The sequence below is a fragment of the Molothrus aeneus genome, chromosome 2 (genome assembly GCF_037042795.1).
Source record: "Molothrus aeneus isolate 106 chromosome 2, BPBGC_Maene_1.0, whole genome shotgun sequence".
NCBI lineage: Eukaryota > Metazoa > Chordata > Aves > Passeriformes > Icteridae > Molothrus > Molothrus aeneus.
Window position 1 is genome coordinate 24,959,130 of NC_089647.1, and position 18,620 is coordinate 24,977,749.

The 18,620-nt window shown below is 47.1% G+C and overlaps 1 protein-coding gene across 1 annotated transcript in view; it reads right to left on the reverse strand.

Annotated features, from left to right (window-relative positions):
- Positions 1-1,944: 1,944 nt before the first annotated feature.
- Positions 1,945-18,620, reverse strand: part of CASQ2 (calsequestrin 2) — a 33,585-nt gene continuing 16,909 nt past the window's right edge. Inside the window, exons 4-11 of the mRNA XM_066569320.1 lie at positions 17,489-17,600; positions 15,743-15,816; positions 14,827-14,957; positions 10,594-10,639; positions 7,818-7,872; positions 7,083-7,183; positions 6,621-6,695; positions 1,945-2,914 (exon numbers count right to left, since the gene is read on the reverse strand). Of these exons, the coding sequence (XP_066425417.1) occupies positions 2,705-2,914; positions 6,621-6,695; positions 7,083-7,183; positions 7,818-7,872; positions 10,594-10,639; positions 14,827-14,957; positions 15,743-15,816; positions 17,489-17,600 (804 nt within the window). The 3' untranslated portion in view covers positions 1,945-2,704. The remainder of the gene's footprint in view (positions 2,915-6,620; positions 6,696-7,082; positions 7,184-7,817; positions 7,873-10,593; positions 10,640-14,826; positions 14,958-15,742; positions 15,817-17,488; positions 17,601-18,620) is intronic.

Below are 18,620 nucleotides of genomic sequence, written 5' to 3' on the forward strand. Positions count from 1 at the left end.
CACTCCCCAGTATGAGTTCAGCCTCTACACTTCTACATTATTTATTTCTTTTCCCCCTAGAGGTCTCTTGCTCTGACATGTTCAAGTGCCTGTGGAACACCTGTGCACTTGAGCATGTCCCTAGTGCTGTCTGCAGGGTCTACCTGGGCACTCTGTGCCTCTCAGAGCATCTAGAGTGGGGCACTTCAGAGCAAAGGGGCATCCAGAGGGGGAGAGGAGCTCACAGAAAGCACTCAGGCACTCGGCATGTCTGGAGATTGTGCCAGTAAGGAAAGGCAGTAGAGGAACTTTTCATTATTCTTTGTGTTTGGAGTGACCATGAGGAGGCACATGGTCATTGCAGGCTGTTACCTTATGCAGGGTGAAACTGTGCATGTTTGGGCTCCTGGGAATAGCCCAAAGGTAAAGATAAGCTAGTTCTTTCCTCAGGTCAGTAGTTGTCCCTTAATCACAGGCCAGGAGGCTACCAGAGGGCTACTTCTGCCTCTTCTTGCTCCTTATCAGTGTGGGTGAATGAGACCTTGAGTCCTGCTCACTCCTCTCTGAGCTGGGGTCCTCCAGCAAAGCTTGAGGAAAAAGGAGAGTGCTGGGCACCCTGTCAACCAACAGAGAGTAGGGTGTGAATGGAAGAGAGGAGGAGACCACGCTGACAGCACACTGAATTTCAAGACTTTTGAAAGTAATTCATCACCTCAGAGCAACCAGTTGATTGTTCTCCCTGAACAAACTTGGTTCATCTTCTAAGCAATCATAAGAAAGCACGGAAGAGCAAATGGTTGACCTGAGGGCTTTGCTGCCCTGTCTATTCTTTTAACAAGCTGTGTCTGAAAAGCACATGTTGAGGGTTTGATGCTCAGCAAGGACCCAACTTGGCCTACAGCCATCTACCATGTTAGCACAGTATTCATTCTAGTGCATAGAGACAGAGAGAAATCCAGCTACGTGTTGTTCATACTGGTATTTTCCAGCAAGGGGACATGGCACATATGGGAACATATCAATACATCAGCTTTTTCATACCAGTAGTTTCAAATTTCTATTTCAGCTAATGTAGAGAGAGGGAGTCAAAGAAACTGATCAACAGGCAGGAAAAAAATCTATAAAATCTTGCTTTGCAGTTCATCTGATAAAGGAAATATATAGTGTGTAAACCTTGTTTCTCACCAAGATTCACATTTGTGTAACTCTGATTTTTCTGTCCCTCGCACTGTTATTTCCCCTCACATCACATCCCTTTGTCCTAAGCCAGTAAAAGGATGGTCAGAACAATGTTTTTTGTTTGTAGCAAGAGAGGAGATGTGTACACTACCTATGCTAGCAACTCTGAACAACTGCAGAACGTCTTTATAAATGTATTTATAAAGATAACACCATCTCTGAACTCTCCATTCATTGCACTATTGCCAAACATAAGAAGCTGAGACAATTGAAATCTGCCAGCATGGGAATGCAGGGAGACCTAATGCTGCCACAGTGACCTGCACATGGATGGTGCTGCACTCACCAGGGCCATGGTACAGACCCTGGGCTTTGTGAGTGACCCCCTTGACTGCAAACTGGCACCCTGAACTCCTTCTCAGCCTGCAGCCAAAAGAGGCTTCTCACATGGGATATCTGAGTCTCTAGGCAGGGAGTAACTGTGCAGCTAAATACTCAAAAGCCAAACAGCTTGAATCCCTACACTGCTCACACCCCAACGCACCTCATCCACTATCTAATATATTTGGATGGATGTGTTCCCTCCTGACATCTTGATCATGGGAAAAGATGCTACATGGGCTTTGGATGAAGAGTCAGCAAAAGATGGAAGGTCATGGGGAATAGGAGTGCTTCAGGATGGGCCCCTGTGGATGTTTCCATTGGTTTGGCTCAGTGCCATGATCTTCAGACTCAGTGGTTTGGACTCACACTGGGCTCAGAGCTGGACCAGCCTATCCAGCTGTTCAGGAACTCATGAGCTTTGTGTCTCATATCAGGGTCCCTGCACTGACTCCAGCTGTGGCCTGAGCTTTCAAGAAGAAAGAGGTTCAGACAGGGGACCCAGTGTTTGGTTTTGCATTGTGCTGCCAGACAAGAATATCCTGTTGTTATGTGGAATCACTGAAAACTTTAATAGCATCCCTAAAACCTCCCTCCCCTCCCAAAGCATTTTTCTGGCTCTTAGCATGTTAGGGAGTAGCTACAGACTCCCACAGCAGAACTTGCAGGATTGAGTGGTCTTGGCAGAGTAGCTGCAAAGGGCATTGTGTTTAATAAAAGGGCTAGACTTTACAGTTAGGGTTTTCCCTATGTCTTGAAGTGAGATTTGGTCTTTGGATGTTAAGTGCTGGGCTGATGAACACAGAAAATACAAACTGGCTCCCTGCGTCCCTCTGGCAGCAAGCAGGCAGGCACTTTTCTCCTGCCCTGGGACACTGGGGCAGATTCCCTGCAGATTCCTACAGTCCTTGCTAAGGAGGCGTGATTTGCAGCGGTGCTGGGCGCCTGCAGGTGCTGCCCTCCGCAGGGGCAGTCCCGGTGGCTCAGCACCGCTGGGAATCAGGCGAGGGGCTCCCGGGCAAGGGCGAGGGCAGGGGGAGCGGGGCCGGGGGGAAAAGAGGAGCAGCGGTGCTTGCTGATGCTCAAACAAAGGTCTTCCGATGGAGGGACCTGCCGCAGGGCCGGGGCGCTCGGGCCCCACAAGTCAAACTGCACAGAGTCACAGTTAGTCGTCGTCATCATCATCATCGTCATCGTCGTCATCATCGTCGTCATCGTCGTCATCATCGTCATCATCATCATCGTCGTCATCATCATCATCATCATCATCCTCGGTGTTTATCTTCCCAGAAAGCACGTCCTCTATCCAGTCCTCCAGCTCCTCGGCTGTGGGCAGGTCGTCATCATCTCTGATGTCCATCCAGACACTGTCAGCCTGTGGGGACAGGTGATGAGGGTCAGCTGTGCTCAGGGACACAGGGCGGGACACAGCTGTTGGGGGGTGAGGGCAGGAGCACGGCTGGGATGCAGGGCATTGGCTCCCTCTTTGTACAGCCTGTGGGCAGGCTCAGCCAGAGCGTCCCTCTGCCCATGCACTGGGATCCCCACCTCCCCCTGGAGTGCTGCTGTGTCTGACCAGGGCAGTGGGACCGGTCAGCACGTTTATGGGAGTGTCTGGTGCTGTGTGCCCTGATGAGATGTGTGCCTGCTGCCCATGGCTGTGAGCAGGAGCACTGCCCACCTGATGCATTCCTCACTCCATCTGGACAGTTATGTAGACTCCAAGTCTATGTAAAGAGATATCCAAGAGACCTCTGCCAGCACCTGCTGCATCACCCCAGTTTGCAGAACATCACAGTGGTTCCCTCCTTCCATCCAGAACCCTTCTGGGACCTCTTCCTTGGAGCCTTCACAACCCCTGTCAGCATCCTTTCTCCCCAGCCTCTTTTACAATCACCTTTGCCTCAGGACCTTGCTCTGGACTCTCCATGTGTGATAATGGCTCCTGGTCTTGGAAGACCCTTCCCTTAGATCATCTCGGCCATGCTCCCATGCACACCCACAGATCTCAGCTGAAGAGTGGTGAGAAACACCAATGCCCTGGACTGCAGGTGCCCCTGCTCTTTCTCCCCAGCTGTCTTCATTACTTCCATAAACCAAAAGGGATGGGAGAATTCAGTATGAAGACAACAACAAATTTGTGACTGTTACCCAGGGACAGCAAGATTATTTGGTCTTTGAGGTCTGGAAATGAAAGTTTTCCTCTCTGTTGTGCTATAGGTTCCTTGGGTAAATGCCTGGATAAGCCCCTTTCTGTTCACTGTCTCCCCTCCATAAAACAGGATCAGCCTCCTGTTTCGCAGAGGCACTGTGAGCTTATCTCATTCAGCATTTGATGTTGCAGAAGCAAGTTCACATATCAGAAGACAACTACCAGCTTTTGCAAATGCATCTAACTTCTTTCCTTGTCTATGGTATTTAATTCTCTTTGTTTACGGCTTGCTAAAAAGCCAGACCAATTTCTGCTCAAGGAAAGCTGTGTCTCCCATACAATATTTTCCTCCTAAATCACCAAAACTGCAATAAAAAGAACCCTGGAGAGGCATGTAGTCCTTGCTTCACTCAAATGTTAATGTTCCCAACCTCAGGACTGTTCGTGCAGAAAAAAGTGACACTTTTAAATAATGGGAAGAGGAGTGGCTCCATTTCACCTCAAGAAGGTGCTGTGCAAATAAAGCAGTGATATTTTTCAGGGCATCATGGCCCTAGTCCTGAGCCACAGTCACCACAATGTGATGAACCAGGTAGGGCTGCTGGGAGCTCTGGTGTTTGCATTGGCAGGTTTTTACAGAAGTGATGGGGTCACGAGGGTTATGTCCACTGAAGCCAACAGCAGTGTTTATTTTCACTCTGTTGTGCAAGTCCCACTCTGTACCTGTGTAACTTGGCTGGATGCAGTGATGTAACACTGAAATAATAAAATGAGCTCAATGTTTGTTTTAGATATCACCTGCCAACCTAGAACTTTCTTAAATCTCTCTCGAGAAATAAAGAAAGGACTTAAGAGGAATGAAATAAAACCTGCAAATACTGTAATCAACAGCCTGAAACATTTACTATATCAAAGCCAGATAATGCAGGAGTTTTTACAGGTCTCTGAGTGACTGCTGAATAATAAGGCATATGTTCTTACCTAATTCTGCTTTCTATATTATTCTCAGGCCACTGATAATCCCACTTCCATGAACTTCCATTGAGTGCTGTTTAATGTAGCTTTGACGTGACTTAAACATGACCAGTCACAGTAAATATAAAGAAGGGAGATACTGTGTTAAGGGCATAAGACTGGAAGACTTGGGCTCTCTTTCTGGCTTGTCCATTTATTTCTCTCATGGTCTTAGATGACAGGTGCTATTTTGGCCCTTTTTCCTTTTGTCTCTCCCTAAACAATTCTGCTAAGAAGAATTAACTCACTGGGTCTCCACTCTCTAGGGGTCTGTCCCATGGTCTGGTGGAGTACTGCTCTAGTACAGGCAAAAAACTCCCGTGCAGCCAGGGCTGAAACTACTTCCTGACTCCCAATTCAGCCTCTCAACCACCTCAGTGGGATAAGCAAGATCCAAGGACTTTGCTTTCTTCATGACACCATTGCTTTGCCTTCCCCACCAGGTCTCCTGTGTTACAGCCTTTCAGCATCTGTAACAGGAGGCACAACCATCCTGTACACCCTTACTGTCCCTCTTTTTCTGGGCCGGTACAGGAGAGATGATGTGGAGGCTGGAAGCAAGGTCGGTGTTGAGCCAAACCAGCACCCAGCCCCACACATTTGTCCCAATTTTAAATCCCTCTCTGCTCTCTTCTGATGAAATATCGAGTTCACTTATGACTCAAATTTCTAACATGAAGTCAAGCACCAATTTACAAACACTTCTGCAGTGGAGAGATTTCTGCTTCCAGAGACACTTATATACCCACACAGGTTCATTTTAAAGAGCTTAAAACAAACACCCAGCACTTAAATGTTAAAAATAAACTAAGGTAACAGTTTAGGCAGGAGCACGCTGCATCTCTGATCATCTGGACTGTTATTGTCAGAAAGAGGAAAGAATGGTTTCTCTCTGTGTCAAGGCTGTTCCATTGCACTCAGCAACCCTCTGAGATCTCTGCTGGTGAGTGTCTGACGTGTCCCTCTCCCACCTGCCTTAAAAGCTCACAGTGCATGGGCAACCTGAGATCAGTCCCATGATTTCTGGTTTGAAGGCTACCACAGTGAAAGCACAGGCTGCTAGAAACCTGTCCCAATAGCACAGCTGTGGGTGCTGTGGGTACTGTTGCTCCCTCAGCTGTGCCAAAGAAGCACCTCTGCCTCTGCAGGTCTCCCTCTGCAGCTGCTCCTGTGGGATGGTGTGGAAACCTTCACTGTCACCAGGTGGGGGGCAGCCAGGTCTCTTCCCACCCAAATCCCACCAACACTTCCTGCACAGCAGTGGCTGAAGGGGAGGGAGGCCTGGATGAACCCCAGTGCACCCTCCTTACAGCAGCAGGATTCCTTGATTACCAGTTTATGCTGTACTTCTGTTAAAGCTGTGTATTTATTTAGCTTTTTTCAAGCTGTGCAGTTTCTCCCTGACATCTGCTGGGGACAATCTTTCCCTCCTACACTCAAGCTGTGCCCTTTTGCTTCTGTAGAAAATAACAACCTCCTTTTACTCCTCCTCCCCTAAGCATGGCTTTCTTTTCCCCCTACACACACTTTTCCTCCACAAAGCCACTCAAGCTGTCGGAGCAGGGAATGGACAAAGGCGAGTGCTGTCAGTCGGGGTGGAAATGCAAGACCTTGAAACCAAACTGGGCAAAGCCCTGAATCCCAGGCCACAGAGGCTGGTGCTGTCCCCAGCAGATGTGGTTTGTGTGTGATTTGGCAGCAGAAACACACTCAGACTAAAGCCCTCAAACCTGGCATCAGACGTGTTACAAACCCTGTGGCCTGTGGGAAGGGTGAGGCCTTTTCCCTGTTCTACCTCCCTGTTCTACCTGCACTTAACAGTGGAAATGCCATTGATTCCAGCGTCCCTCTGGACCCAACCTTTCCAGCACCCTAATTTTGGGATCACTGGATTTTCTGGGCATGTGCTACTCACATCTGTGACGTTCACCACCCCGATCTGTGGTCTGAACAGGTCGATCTTGAAGGTCTTCTCCCAGTAAGTGATGAGCTGCAGGAGTGAGACACAAGGCTCAGACAGGGGTGTTTGCAAGGGGTGTTTGTTATTCAGTCAGCTGGGCTGGGGATGAGGAATGTGCATCCATGTGTGCACGGCGGGGGGGGAGAGAGGAGAGGCTGAATGCAAGTTTGTGTTTGGGCTGCCACACGTGGCAAAGGAAAGCGCTGACTCCTCCGGGGGTGTTCCCGAGACAACGCCCTCTCGGGAGGCAGACCCAAACAAGCAGCTTTCAAGGGCCACTTTCCCATCCTTCCCTGTCCCACATTCCCTGGGGCAATTCCTGCACTCCCGTGTGCACATGCACACCCCCACACACCCCCTCATGCCCATCCCATCCATGAATTGAACCAAGAAAGGCAAAGAGCCTCTGCCACTCACCAAAGGAAAGTCGTCAGGGTCAATCCAGACAATGCTCAGGTCGGGATTATCCGTGTTGTCCCTGGCAACCTGCTTCAGGATTTCCAGGAACTCAAAACCATCTGAAATGATATATGAACCACTGCAACTCTCCTGCAAATGCACAGGCACTTTTTGCTTGTGGGGTTTCCAGCTTCCCTGGCTCCCCTGTGCACACAGGAGTTGTTTATAGTTCTCATTAAAATGCTGTCTCCCAGCGCTTTCTTTTGATAATAAGGCTTTTAATTTCAAGCATCCTCCTTGGGTATTGAAATTAGTTACACATGAATTAAGCCCCATAATCCTTCCGTGGAGTGAAACAATGTCACTATTTTCTTGTGGTGAGGAGGAACTGAGCCCCCAAGAGGCCAAAGCTTTCCGATTTGCTGATGGCTCTGAGAAGCACCGATGCCACGGCTTTTCAGGAGTCGGTGGCTTTGTGTTTCCCACATGCCTATCCCACAGCCAGCCCTCAGCACTCTCCCTGAGCTGCACAGCAAGATGGATGCAGAGTTAGGGAGCAAATCCTGGTACTGGGGTGGAAGGAATGATTTTTTTTTTTCCCAGACAATCATCCATTTCTATCCAAAATTTGATCCTGGCTAGCACACCTGCTAGCATAAACACCCAGTAGGTGTCTACAATGCAAACAAAGTATATGAAAATACACTTTCTTGAAGGATGGAGAGTCACACAAGGAAGAAAATAGGCTCCTACCTGGGTCATCTTCTTCAGCAAAGGCTACGATGTGAATACCCTCCATGTCATCCTCCTGGAAACAACACAACTATTACTGATGGGCCAGGGAGGGAGGACAGAGTCCGGGTGATTGCTGGAGATAGAAGCAGTGGGATGCCTTCAAAAAGGGCAATTACAAAGGGAGGCTTGACTAGAGCCCCACTGAGAAACCAGAAATGGGAGCTGAGGTGAGGCTGCCTCATGAAGGTATTTAGTGCTGAAGGGGGTAGTTTGGGCAGTGTTGCTGAAACTCTTCAGATAAAAATTAGGTGGGCACCATGATGGCAATGGCAAGGGAGCTTCTGATGATGTGAGGCAAAAGCTTCTCTGCAGAAAAGGTCAAGGGCTCTTTAGGATGAGAATAGAGGCTCCCCCTTCATGCCTGAGACCACCAATCCTCATTAATTTTCAGCTCCCAGGGGATGGTTTGCAAGGAAACAAATATCTGCCACCATGCTCAGCTCCTTTGTGGCCAGCAAAGGAGGTTTTCTCACAATATGAGAGGCAAGGTGGTTCATTTGGGCCCCTATTTGGAGGTGAAGGGTCTCTGCTTTAGGTGAGGGTCTCCGAGAGCAGTGAGGGAAATTGAGTGGGGGGCTCATTTCAGGGCTCCAGTGAGTGGAGGACAGAAATTACAGCCTGGTGGATTACTTTTCTCCATGAAACACATGAGTAATGATATTGGCAAAGGCCAATGGATCTGCTGGCCAGTTCATCATCTGCCTGCTATGAATGTCATCTCTGAATTATCCCATGGATCGGTTTCGCCTTCCTCACCCGCTGTCGGTCCCAGTTTCCATTTCAATTGGTTTTAATGCAAGCAAAAATTCCCATCTAAATGCTAATTTCTTTTCCCTTCTGAGCCCAGAGGTGAAAAAGCCACCATCAAATACTGAAAGGGAAAAAACCCCTGAAAGATTAAGTGGAAAACATTATCTCTAAAAACAATAGCGGATGCTCAGCCTTTGTGGACGTCTTCAGGGAATATGTTTTCACCGGGACATTCCAGGCAGATTTACTTGGGATTCAGACCACTTACAGCTGGCAAAATTTACACTGTTGCTTTTTCTTCATATTCAGCAGCAGCATTGTCAGACAGCAAAATAAAAAATATATCTCTATATGCCATATATAATTACATGTAGGTACCGATATAATGCAGCTCTATTCTGGCCTGCAAGGCAGCAAACGAAACTGGACTAACTCCAGTGAAGGCAGCGAGGATGTTGTGACCTGGCAGTGAGATCAGAATCCAGCCCCCTGCCTTCTGTAGCTATGAGCCCACTGCTCACAGCAGAGGCAAGCTCTGTATTCCCAAGCTGCTGGTTGAGCAAGCATCCCACCATTGGGAATTCCCACTTTTCATGAGGCTGTTTTAGAATATGGCCAGTATGAAAGTGAAACCACTGCATGTGTAATTTGGGTCTCACTGAAGTGCCATTAGAAACCTTGGAGGGGCTTTGGTGGATCTTGGAAGCTGTGTTCTATACAGAATCTGTATTTCAAAACAAAATGAAAAGCTATTGTGCCTAAGTGACTCATAACTCCTGGTTCAGTTTTATTACCTCTTGCCTTGCTGCATTAAATACTCCCAAGGTTTTTGCCACTTTGGAGTCCCGTGGTGTTTCATGTTACACAGCCAAGAAGGGGACATCTAAATGCTGTTATAAATGTGTCAAGTCTTTTGGAAGAATGACTGCATCGTCCTTAGTGTCTGTAAAGCACCTGTTTAGCCTTGTTTTTCAGCATTCATCTGGCACTTGAGAGCCCCTGACTAGCTTTTAACACCATATTCACTCACAGTGAAGGGAGAATTTTGTTATACACAATTTTTCTTTCATTTTCACCCTTCTCTTCCCCACCCCTGCAGACCCCAAGAGTTCTCCGTGTATGGTAGGGGCCAAAATGCAGGTTAGTTCTTCACAATTGCTGATTTCCATCTTGCTTGCACTGTGAGAAATGCAGTCAATACACAATCTGCTTTGAAGTCTGTATAATTAACTATACTGCCTGCCTTCACTTCCATTTTGAATTGTTGAAGTGCTCTTATACTTTGACAAGGACATGTAGTGACAGGATGGGGGAGAGTGGATTTAAACTGAAAGAGGGTAGATTTAGACTAGATGTTAGGAAGCAATTCCTTACTGTGAGGGTAGTGAGGCACTAGAACAGGTTGTCCAGAGAAGTGTTGGATGCCCCAGTCCCTGGAAGTATGCAGGGTCAGGTTGGATGGGGCTTTGAGCAACCTGGTCTAGTGGATGGTGTCCCTGCCACAGCAGGGGATTGGAACCAGATGAACCCGTTGAAGGGTTAAGGTCCTGTTGAACCCAAACCAGTCTATGATTCTGTGAGTTTCCATGAGACATCTGCACAGTGAGCAGGCCACAGAAATCACCCCACCAGCAGCTCTGGTGTCCTCAGCATTTCGCTGAGATGGAGCATCCTTGGGCAGGATCACTCACAGGCCCCACAGCTGCCTGGCACACTGCTTAGCTTTCCCTCCTCCTTCCCTCTGAGAAGCAAGCAGGAGCCAGCCCAGCTCTCCATCGCTGCTGTGCAAAGCCTTTGAGCACCCTGTTTGAAGTGAGGCACTAGGCAGCATAGACAAGGCTTTCCCTTTTTCCCAGAAGAGAGAGAGTAGCCTTGCAAGGAAGGAAAGGTAATGTTTTGCCCAGGCAGAGGCTGCAGCTCTTGAGCAGCAGTTTCTTGTTGGAAGCTGGCAGGGGACATGATGGTTCCCACCACATGTGCTTACCCATGTCTCAAACATGTCCTCTGGGCGCAGCTTCCTCAAGGTGGCCCTGCAGGAGAGACAGAAATGCTCTTTGAGGACATTTCCAGCACTGCCACATGTGACACTGTCAGCATCACGGGAAAGGTCACCATGGGCAGGTTTGGCTGGTGGCTGGAGTCAGCCACCACATTTTGAATGCAAGAATGGGGGCACTGTTGGTCAATTTATGCCTTTATTTTTGGTGATAAAAACCTGCCCATGGCCCCACTGGAGTCACTGCAGCCATTATTTCTGCTTGGGAAGATGAGACACCTCTCTGTGCTGGGATGTGCTGATGAATTAGTCCCACATATGGCAGACCGGTCTGTCTGTGCTGAGAGCATGAGACAACAATCACTTTTGTTTTGGAGTCCCTGGGACATTCCTAATGGGCTTTGTCCCCCCTTTCCCCTGGTTTCACCCCAGCAAAATTTCAGAACAGAAATCTTTCCCACCTCTGCAGAAGCAAAGAAGACAGAATTAACTCTGGGAAGAAAATTAGGATCCTAACAACTACTGACAAGAAAATTTAAACCCTAAGACTGGTCAAAAAATTATTTTTGAGAAGTACTTCGTAAAGGAAAAAAGATTCATTTTCAGACACATCTGTAGCAGGAAGCCTGGCAGGTTGAGAGTTGACTGGTGTTAGAGGGGCACCCAAGGAACACAAAGCCATAGAAGATGAACACAAAGCCATAGAAGACAAAAACAAATTATCCTTTGCACATCTGCTTGCTGTGGTATCAGCTGTTTGGGGAGGATCCCCCAGCAGAGCAGGTCTCCCTGGCTGACCTGCCCCAGGACCTGCTGCAAAGAGAGGTGTCAGTCTATGAGGTTTTAGAACAGATTGGTAGGAGTGGCAGCATGTTGGCAGACCCAGGTGGAATAAGTGAGATGTGTAACCTGTCACTTCAGTTTGCCTAACAAACAGAGCAATGGAAACAAGGGAACATTTTTTAGAGGTTCCTAATGGACCTGAGGAGCCACACAACTGAGCTCCAGTTAGATCAGAGAAGGAGAATCTCCTGTGGATTAATAACATTGAAGGGTGGAAATAAATGGTCAGTTTTCATGACAGAGGGAATCCACCAATTAAGATCCATAGCATATTCTTTGGCATGATCATATGCATAACATATCCTCACATAATCTGAAAAAGATGGGAAATAGGAATATGGCAGCATCTGCTTATCATATCCAATTCTTTGGCAACCAACAAAGGCCTGACTATGAGTTGATACAGAAGATCTCCTGAGACTTGAGTGTCTGCATGATAGACAAACATATAGCAAGTAACACACTTGCAGAAAACCGACCCTGAGCGTACAGGTGCAGCAATTGGTTCTAAATTAGTTGTAATTAATTTTTGCCTCTCAGGAAAGGAGCCCAGGTGTCACAAATTGAGAAAGAATCAGCTCCAAAGGAAGAAGGCCAAAAGAAGGTTGCAAATAGTTGGGAAAAGGCCAAGGAGTAAAACAGACCATTATGGCAGTGGACAGCTACAGTGTGAGCCTCCACAGTGAAGTTATGTGCAGTTCTGGTCATGCCATCCCAGAAATGATATGGACAATTGAAAAAGGCACTTGGAAGCGTGGGAGTGGTGAGTAAAGATATGAAAGGACCTCTATTTGGTGAAGATTAAATAGATAAGAATTCTTTATCTTGTGAAAGAGGTGACTGAAGAGGGTTTTGGCAGGTATTCTAAAAAATGGGAATGGTAAAGAAAACATGAATAGCTTAGAACATGGCCACAGCTCTAATGACTTTAAGGTTGCAGATTTGATCCCTGCACAGGTCATTCACTTAAGAGTTGGACTTGATGGACTTGTGGGTCCCTTCCAACTCAGAATATTCTGTGATTCTCTCCCTACCTTAAGTATTAATCATTGTTCCTCTTAAAAAAGAGTTAGTAGGTGCCCAGAGAAATTACTAGGTAGCAGGTATAAATGAAACAAATAAGAATGGTCTTTTGATACAATACATATTTTAGCTGCTGAACTCATTACAATTTGGTACATTCAGTATCAAAACGGATATAAGGTAAAAACAGCTATAGAAATTGAAGAAATAGCCACCAAACACAAGATCAGGGATATAGTTTTTGAACTAGCAGGTCCTTTCATTGTTGATGGTCCAAAACTAGAGATTAAATCAGGTGAATGTGTATTATGTATTTAGGTGTACTTGTACTTGGCTTTTAATACACTTTCCCTAGCTGTTCTCTGGGGGAAGCTCTTGGAGAAAGGAAACTCAGTGGGAAGGATCTGGGCACACCCACGTGTGCTGATTGCTGTGTTGACTCTGGATACTTCCCTGTGTTGCAGGAGCGAGGCAACTGGGGTTTGGGTTAGTAAGAAAGAGCAGAATTCAGCCCCTATGTGGCTACATCACTTGCAGACAAGTGGGGGTCCAACCCCAGCATTTTGCATGTGAAAGAGGCGCCAACCCAGAGGACTGCACCATGTAATTTGTATTTGTGCCACTGAGAGTGAAATCTGGGCTGAGACCTTGGAGTGGCAGTGACCACCATACTCAGATGGAGACCCACCTGTGCAGCCTTGGATGGATCACCCCATGGTGCTGAGCACCAGCTTCCTGACACTTCTGTGGAGAGCATGGACCTTCCCACCACAGCCTGCAGCTGCCCAGCTGAGCTGTCTGTAGGGAACCAGCACATGGCTCCTGCTGAGGTTGCTTCATTTTAATCCACAGATCCTCTCCATGACTAATTCCAGCCTGTGGCTTTAGGTCCTTTACTGGTGGCAAGGCAGGATGAAGCACTTCTGCTCTGAGAAGCTCAGCATGAGATACTGGGAACATATCATTGTCACTCCAGGCTTCTTCCCCTGCCATGGCAGCACCTTGGCAGGTTTGGGATGTCAGACATATTGTTTTATGGACTCTTTTTATTTATTTTCTGAGCTTTGGCACTTGCAAAATACATGCCCACCCCCTATCTTCTACCAAGCACTGCAAAACATCCTGAAATATCTAAGACTTGGAGAAATTGCACTGCAATTTTGTGCTGGTGAAGAGTTTGCCTTATTAGGATAGAATTTAGATGGCTGTATTTAATCAGTCTTCTGATGCCGCTGCTTGACAGAAAGAGCTTGGTGAAAAGAAAATGGGAAGGACTAAGGCTAAGAAGCCTAGAAGGTCAGCAAAGTGAATTGTGGGTACATGGAAGATAGAGAAGCCCTTCATATTTCAGAAAAAGCAGAGAACTGTTTCTGGTGAGTCTCAGATTCTGGAGATGATCTCTTGTCTGTGTGAACACAGACCTCCAGCTGAACCTGATTTGAGATTCCCCTCTCCATATAGATGGCCCTGCTTTCCTCAAACTCATCTGGCCCCTTGATTGTCTGCTGAGAAGTGCAGTTGTAGGAGCAGCAGGTAGCCTGTGTCACTCTCCTGAGGCATGGTTCTAAGGATATAAAAATACAGCATCTCTGGATAGTTGGGCCCTTATACTTAACCCTGTGCTTTTACACAGGATCAGCCTCTCCAGTGACTTCCAGACTGTTTTTGTAGCTGAGTCCCTAAGCAACTGTGCAACAAACCTGATTGCAAAAAGCACAAGCATCCACAGCTCCTGCTGAGTTGATCAAACACTGTAGGTGCTCAGCATCATTCCCACATGAGGCTCAACACAGCCATAACAGCTGTGGCTTCTTCTCTGTGCCTACAATCAGCAGGAGCCTCATAGTCCATTGTCTGAGCTTGGTCTGAGCTCAGAGACTGCCTCTGGACATATCTGACACCAGGAGAGGGATACACCCATTAGTAAATCTGCTTTTGGGAAGGAGGGGATTGGACAGGCTTTGGATTTGACTTGAAAGGCCTTGGAGAGGGTCATCTTCTGTACAGACCTAAATTAAAAGCATGGGCAATTAGGGCAAGGATTTCACACTCCACTGCCTTCCAGCCTCACTGCTTTTTGAGTGAGGACTAACCAGGGAGGAGGAAGAGCAGGAGGAGGGAAGCTGTGTTATCCCAGGTCCCTTGTGGTGAACTATGACTGCTGCACAGATACTTGCACCTCTGGGAGTAGGAAAAAAACAGCAATTTCACAATTTCAAACCTGGGTCAGAAAATTATCAAAAGTAGTCATCATCCTAATGTTTTTTTGAGAGCGATGCCCTAGAGAGGCAAGGTCACAATGACGGATACCTTAACCCACTTATTTTGTCCAGGAGCATCCTGCATGCTACATACCTTCTGTGCTCTCTCACAAAATCAACCAGCTCCTCTTCTGAGTAAGGCTTATCAGGGATGTGAACAGGCTCATCCATAAAGGGTTCATAGAAGTCCACCTCATTCATCTTTAGGCCAAGCTTCTTGGCAACCTGTTGCAGTGCAGAAGTCACAGGTGAGAGAGTCTGATGTGGCTCTTTGCCTACCCAGAGTCTTTGCTGCTGGCAGAGCTGAGATCAAGGTGCTTCTCCCAGAGCATGCACTCCTAGGGGTGGCCCACAAAATAGAATGGATCTCTCCTTGTTTAACAACCCATTGATGACCCTACACTACTGGTGTCAAGCACTGGGGCAGAGCAAAGCCACAGCCCAGGGCCTGCTGACCTAGAGCGGCTGGGTTCCAAACCCACATCAGGACCTGCCTCCATGCTGCAGAAATTGCCTTCTATCTTGCAACAGGGCCAAAATATCAATGTAGACACCAACACCACTGATGCTGTTGAGTCAGGGACAGAAAGAAGACTCCAGTCTTCAGGTGGATCAGAAGGCAAAAACATTTAATGAAAGTAGTGGGTCTTTTTATAATGTGACTTGCTAAGGTGATGCTTGATTGGTCTCAAAGTAGAAACATCTCACACCATTGGTGAACTATGAATAGCACACTTTGGAGAACTATATCTATAAACAATGGTTACAGAAAGAGAGATAATAAATGTTTGGATTTTTTCATCTAAATTTCTTACAGCTTCTACACAGCTTCCCAGGATTTTCCCGGGAAAACCATGTCTCTCTCTGTTCAGAGGATATGTAATTGCTACACTCCACAAAATCCAGGAATGCTGAAGCTGAAACTAGACAATAGATCTGGGAACATCCTGAGCTCTCAGCAAACAGGTGGTGGCATATGTGAGCTACCATGAAGATGTGTGGATGCTTACCCCCTTGTCAAAGGTGGCAAAGAACTTTACGTAGGGCTGGAAATGTTCAGCAGCTTCTTCAAATGCTTTGAAATCTGGAAGGAGAAAAGGGAAATGAAGAAGATATTTCACAGACAGCTGGCCACAGTCTGATCAGCCCAGAAGGTACTGGGGGAAGAACAAATGCAAATTACTGCAAACTCCATCAGATGATTGCCTAATGTTTCTTCCACCCTTCCAGGGTTTACAAAGAAGGATGATTTCATGTGCAGCAATGTGCTGTGCAGTCCCACAGTGTTCAGGAAAGCTGCAGAGCCCAGCATGCCACACTTAACTGTGGCTGAAATCAGCAGCTCTGTGAAGCAGGTCCAGGGGTAGCTCAGCTGGGAAATACACGGAGTTGCTCCAGCATTAAGGATTGCTGCCATTCCCTAAACAGTCACCAAGTGTGATCAGGCAGGCTTCTCCCACTGCAGGTAAGTTTTTACTGTAACTGCTACCAGGTCTCCCTCAGCCTCAGGGTTCAGGAAAGATTCAGCCTGCCGCGGGATTTTACAACAGGCATTTCCCACCTTTCTTTCAGTCATTATTACTGAATAGTGTTAGGATCACAGCCCTGCCCAAGCTGCCCTGCAGCCCAGTTTGAGAAAGATGAAGGGAGGGGTGGGTGGGCTGTTGCATTGCAGACCTGGTGATATGTGGTTTGTTCACTTAGGAATACCTGTCTTTCTGCTAAAGGCAGGACATGCCAGTATGGGGTGCACACTGCCAGCACTGCCCAGATAGCAGGGAGAGCACTTGGGGCTGGCAGATGAGACTGCAGGGCTTGACAGGGAGATTCTCATGTGAGGATTTTTCTAGGCTGGTGAAAGTTGAGTTTGCCCAGAATGGTCCCTGCGAAGATGGGATAGGCTGGTTAGAGAGTGAGAAAACGAGATTAGCTTTCCCACAGTGGACTTGTGAGACTTTTTAGGGAGTTGTAGAGAAATTATGATAACTTGTCTTTATAAACAACTTGCAGGTGGGGTTTTCTTACTCTGTTTTTTTTGTTCTTCTTAAGGACTGTTTGTGAGAAAGATGTTTTTGTTAATTAGCTAATCAAGTAGGATGTATCACAACTGTTTATAAAAAGAGAAGAGTTTTTCACATTAAATCTGCTGTTGCGCAAACCAGCCTGCTTGGAGTCCGTGCCACTTTCTTACTCGATAGCGACATCCCTGAGTTGCACATCCTTTAGGGCATGGGACCAGCCTCTTCCCAGTCTTGGAAGTCAGCAAGGAGGAAGAGGTCAATGCCTCTGCCAGGCTGCTCCAAAGGGCCCTGCTCACTGCTGCTGTATGTTTGCCATGGTGGTATTTAATGTGTGTTCCCCTTTCCCTTTCCTCCTCCCTCCTTTGATCCTTTGGGCTCACTGCTCACAGGAAGGGGCACTTTGCTCCTTTTGGTTGCTTTCTCAGTGTAACTGTAAGCTCAGCTGATTTTTGGGTGAGGTAAACTCACTTTTACTGCAGGAGCCCCTGGATTATGGCTCTCTTCTCTTGCCAGCAGACCCCTTGCAGAAGGGTCACCAATGCTGGTGTAGGACTGGGCTCACACATTACATCAGCAGAAACCTGCCTGCAAACACACTCATCCTCCAGCAATTTTCACTCTGTCACAGGCTGCCATATGCCACACCACCCTTCATGTTCATGCAGAACAACCAGTGCCCAGTCCCTGGAGCTCCCAGGCAGGCTCCAAGGCCCACGGGGAACACATTTATCTTACGTTCTGAGTCTTCTCCCTTGAAGTAGCCGATGAGCTTGATTTCGTCGTCGATCTGGTCAAAGGCCTGAAGCTCCAGCTTGCTGTTGATGATCTCCACGGGGTCTTCCAGCAACTGCCATGACAAATGCATGTGGTAACGCAGTGATTTGCAGCACCAACCTATGCCTGGCAGGCTGTGCCACAAGCAGCCTAAGCAGGGAGAAAGAGGTCACCCAATTTCTCTGCTGTTGGAAGCCCTGCTTAGTGCTCTCTGCCTTAATGTGAGGAGCCGAGAGAAGCGGGTCACCTTCAAAGGGAGATGTTAGTAGGTTCACTGCAGAGGTGGGAGCATCGAGAGGGAGGCTGATAGAGGACTGGGTAACCCAAATGAATGCTGAGGGACCTACTTTGATGAGGGATAAGGAGTAGCAGTTGCAGCTGGCTTTAAGGAGGCCAAGTTGAAAGGAGCTGGTATGATCGTTGTGATCATTTGTAAATGATACATGTGTATCTAAATCTATATATACTTTCTTTTTTCAAGTGTCATTTGCTGGAAGAGGTCATTGCAAAGATCTTGCTTTTGAAAAACATTAAAACCAGCTCGCTAGAGGGTGACCAAATAGTGATTTGGAGGAGTAGAAAGCCTGGATGTGAATTTTCATGGCTGATCGTCATCCTGGGCAAAATAGTTTAAACCTATTCTTTGGTCCTACACACATCACCATGTTAATGAGGAAGCTGGAAGACCTGTCTGCTGTCTGGCACTTTAGACTGTCATTGATCCAAACTTTGTTTCTCTTTTCTTAACTTTAGTCACTGCTGGTGAAAAGGCTCAGTCTGATTATTTTGCCCAGCAATAGTGGTATAAATCAAGTGTGTTTTCACTAGAAGAAAAAAAAAGCAGGCAACCCACTGCCTACAGAGGTGTAAAGAACCTCTGGGTTTCTTTTACTTTTCAGATGAGGCTGCCAAGGCACCACAGATATGTCTGGTTTTATTTTCTTGCTTTGCCAGGTATTTTCTTTTCCGAGTGGAAAACACAAAACCAGAAATCCTTGCTCTCTTTCTTTTTTCACAGAACATGATTTTTTCAGTGACACACCGCATGGCATAGCAAGCAAAACCTCATGAAGTGCCTTACAGCATCTGAGAG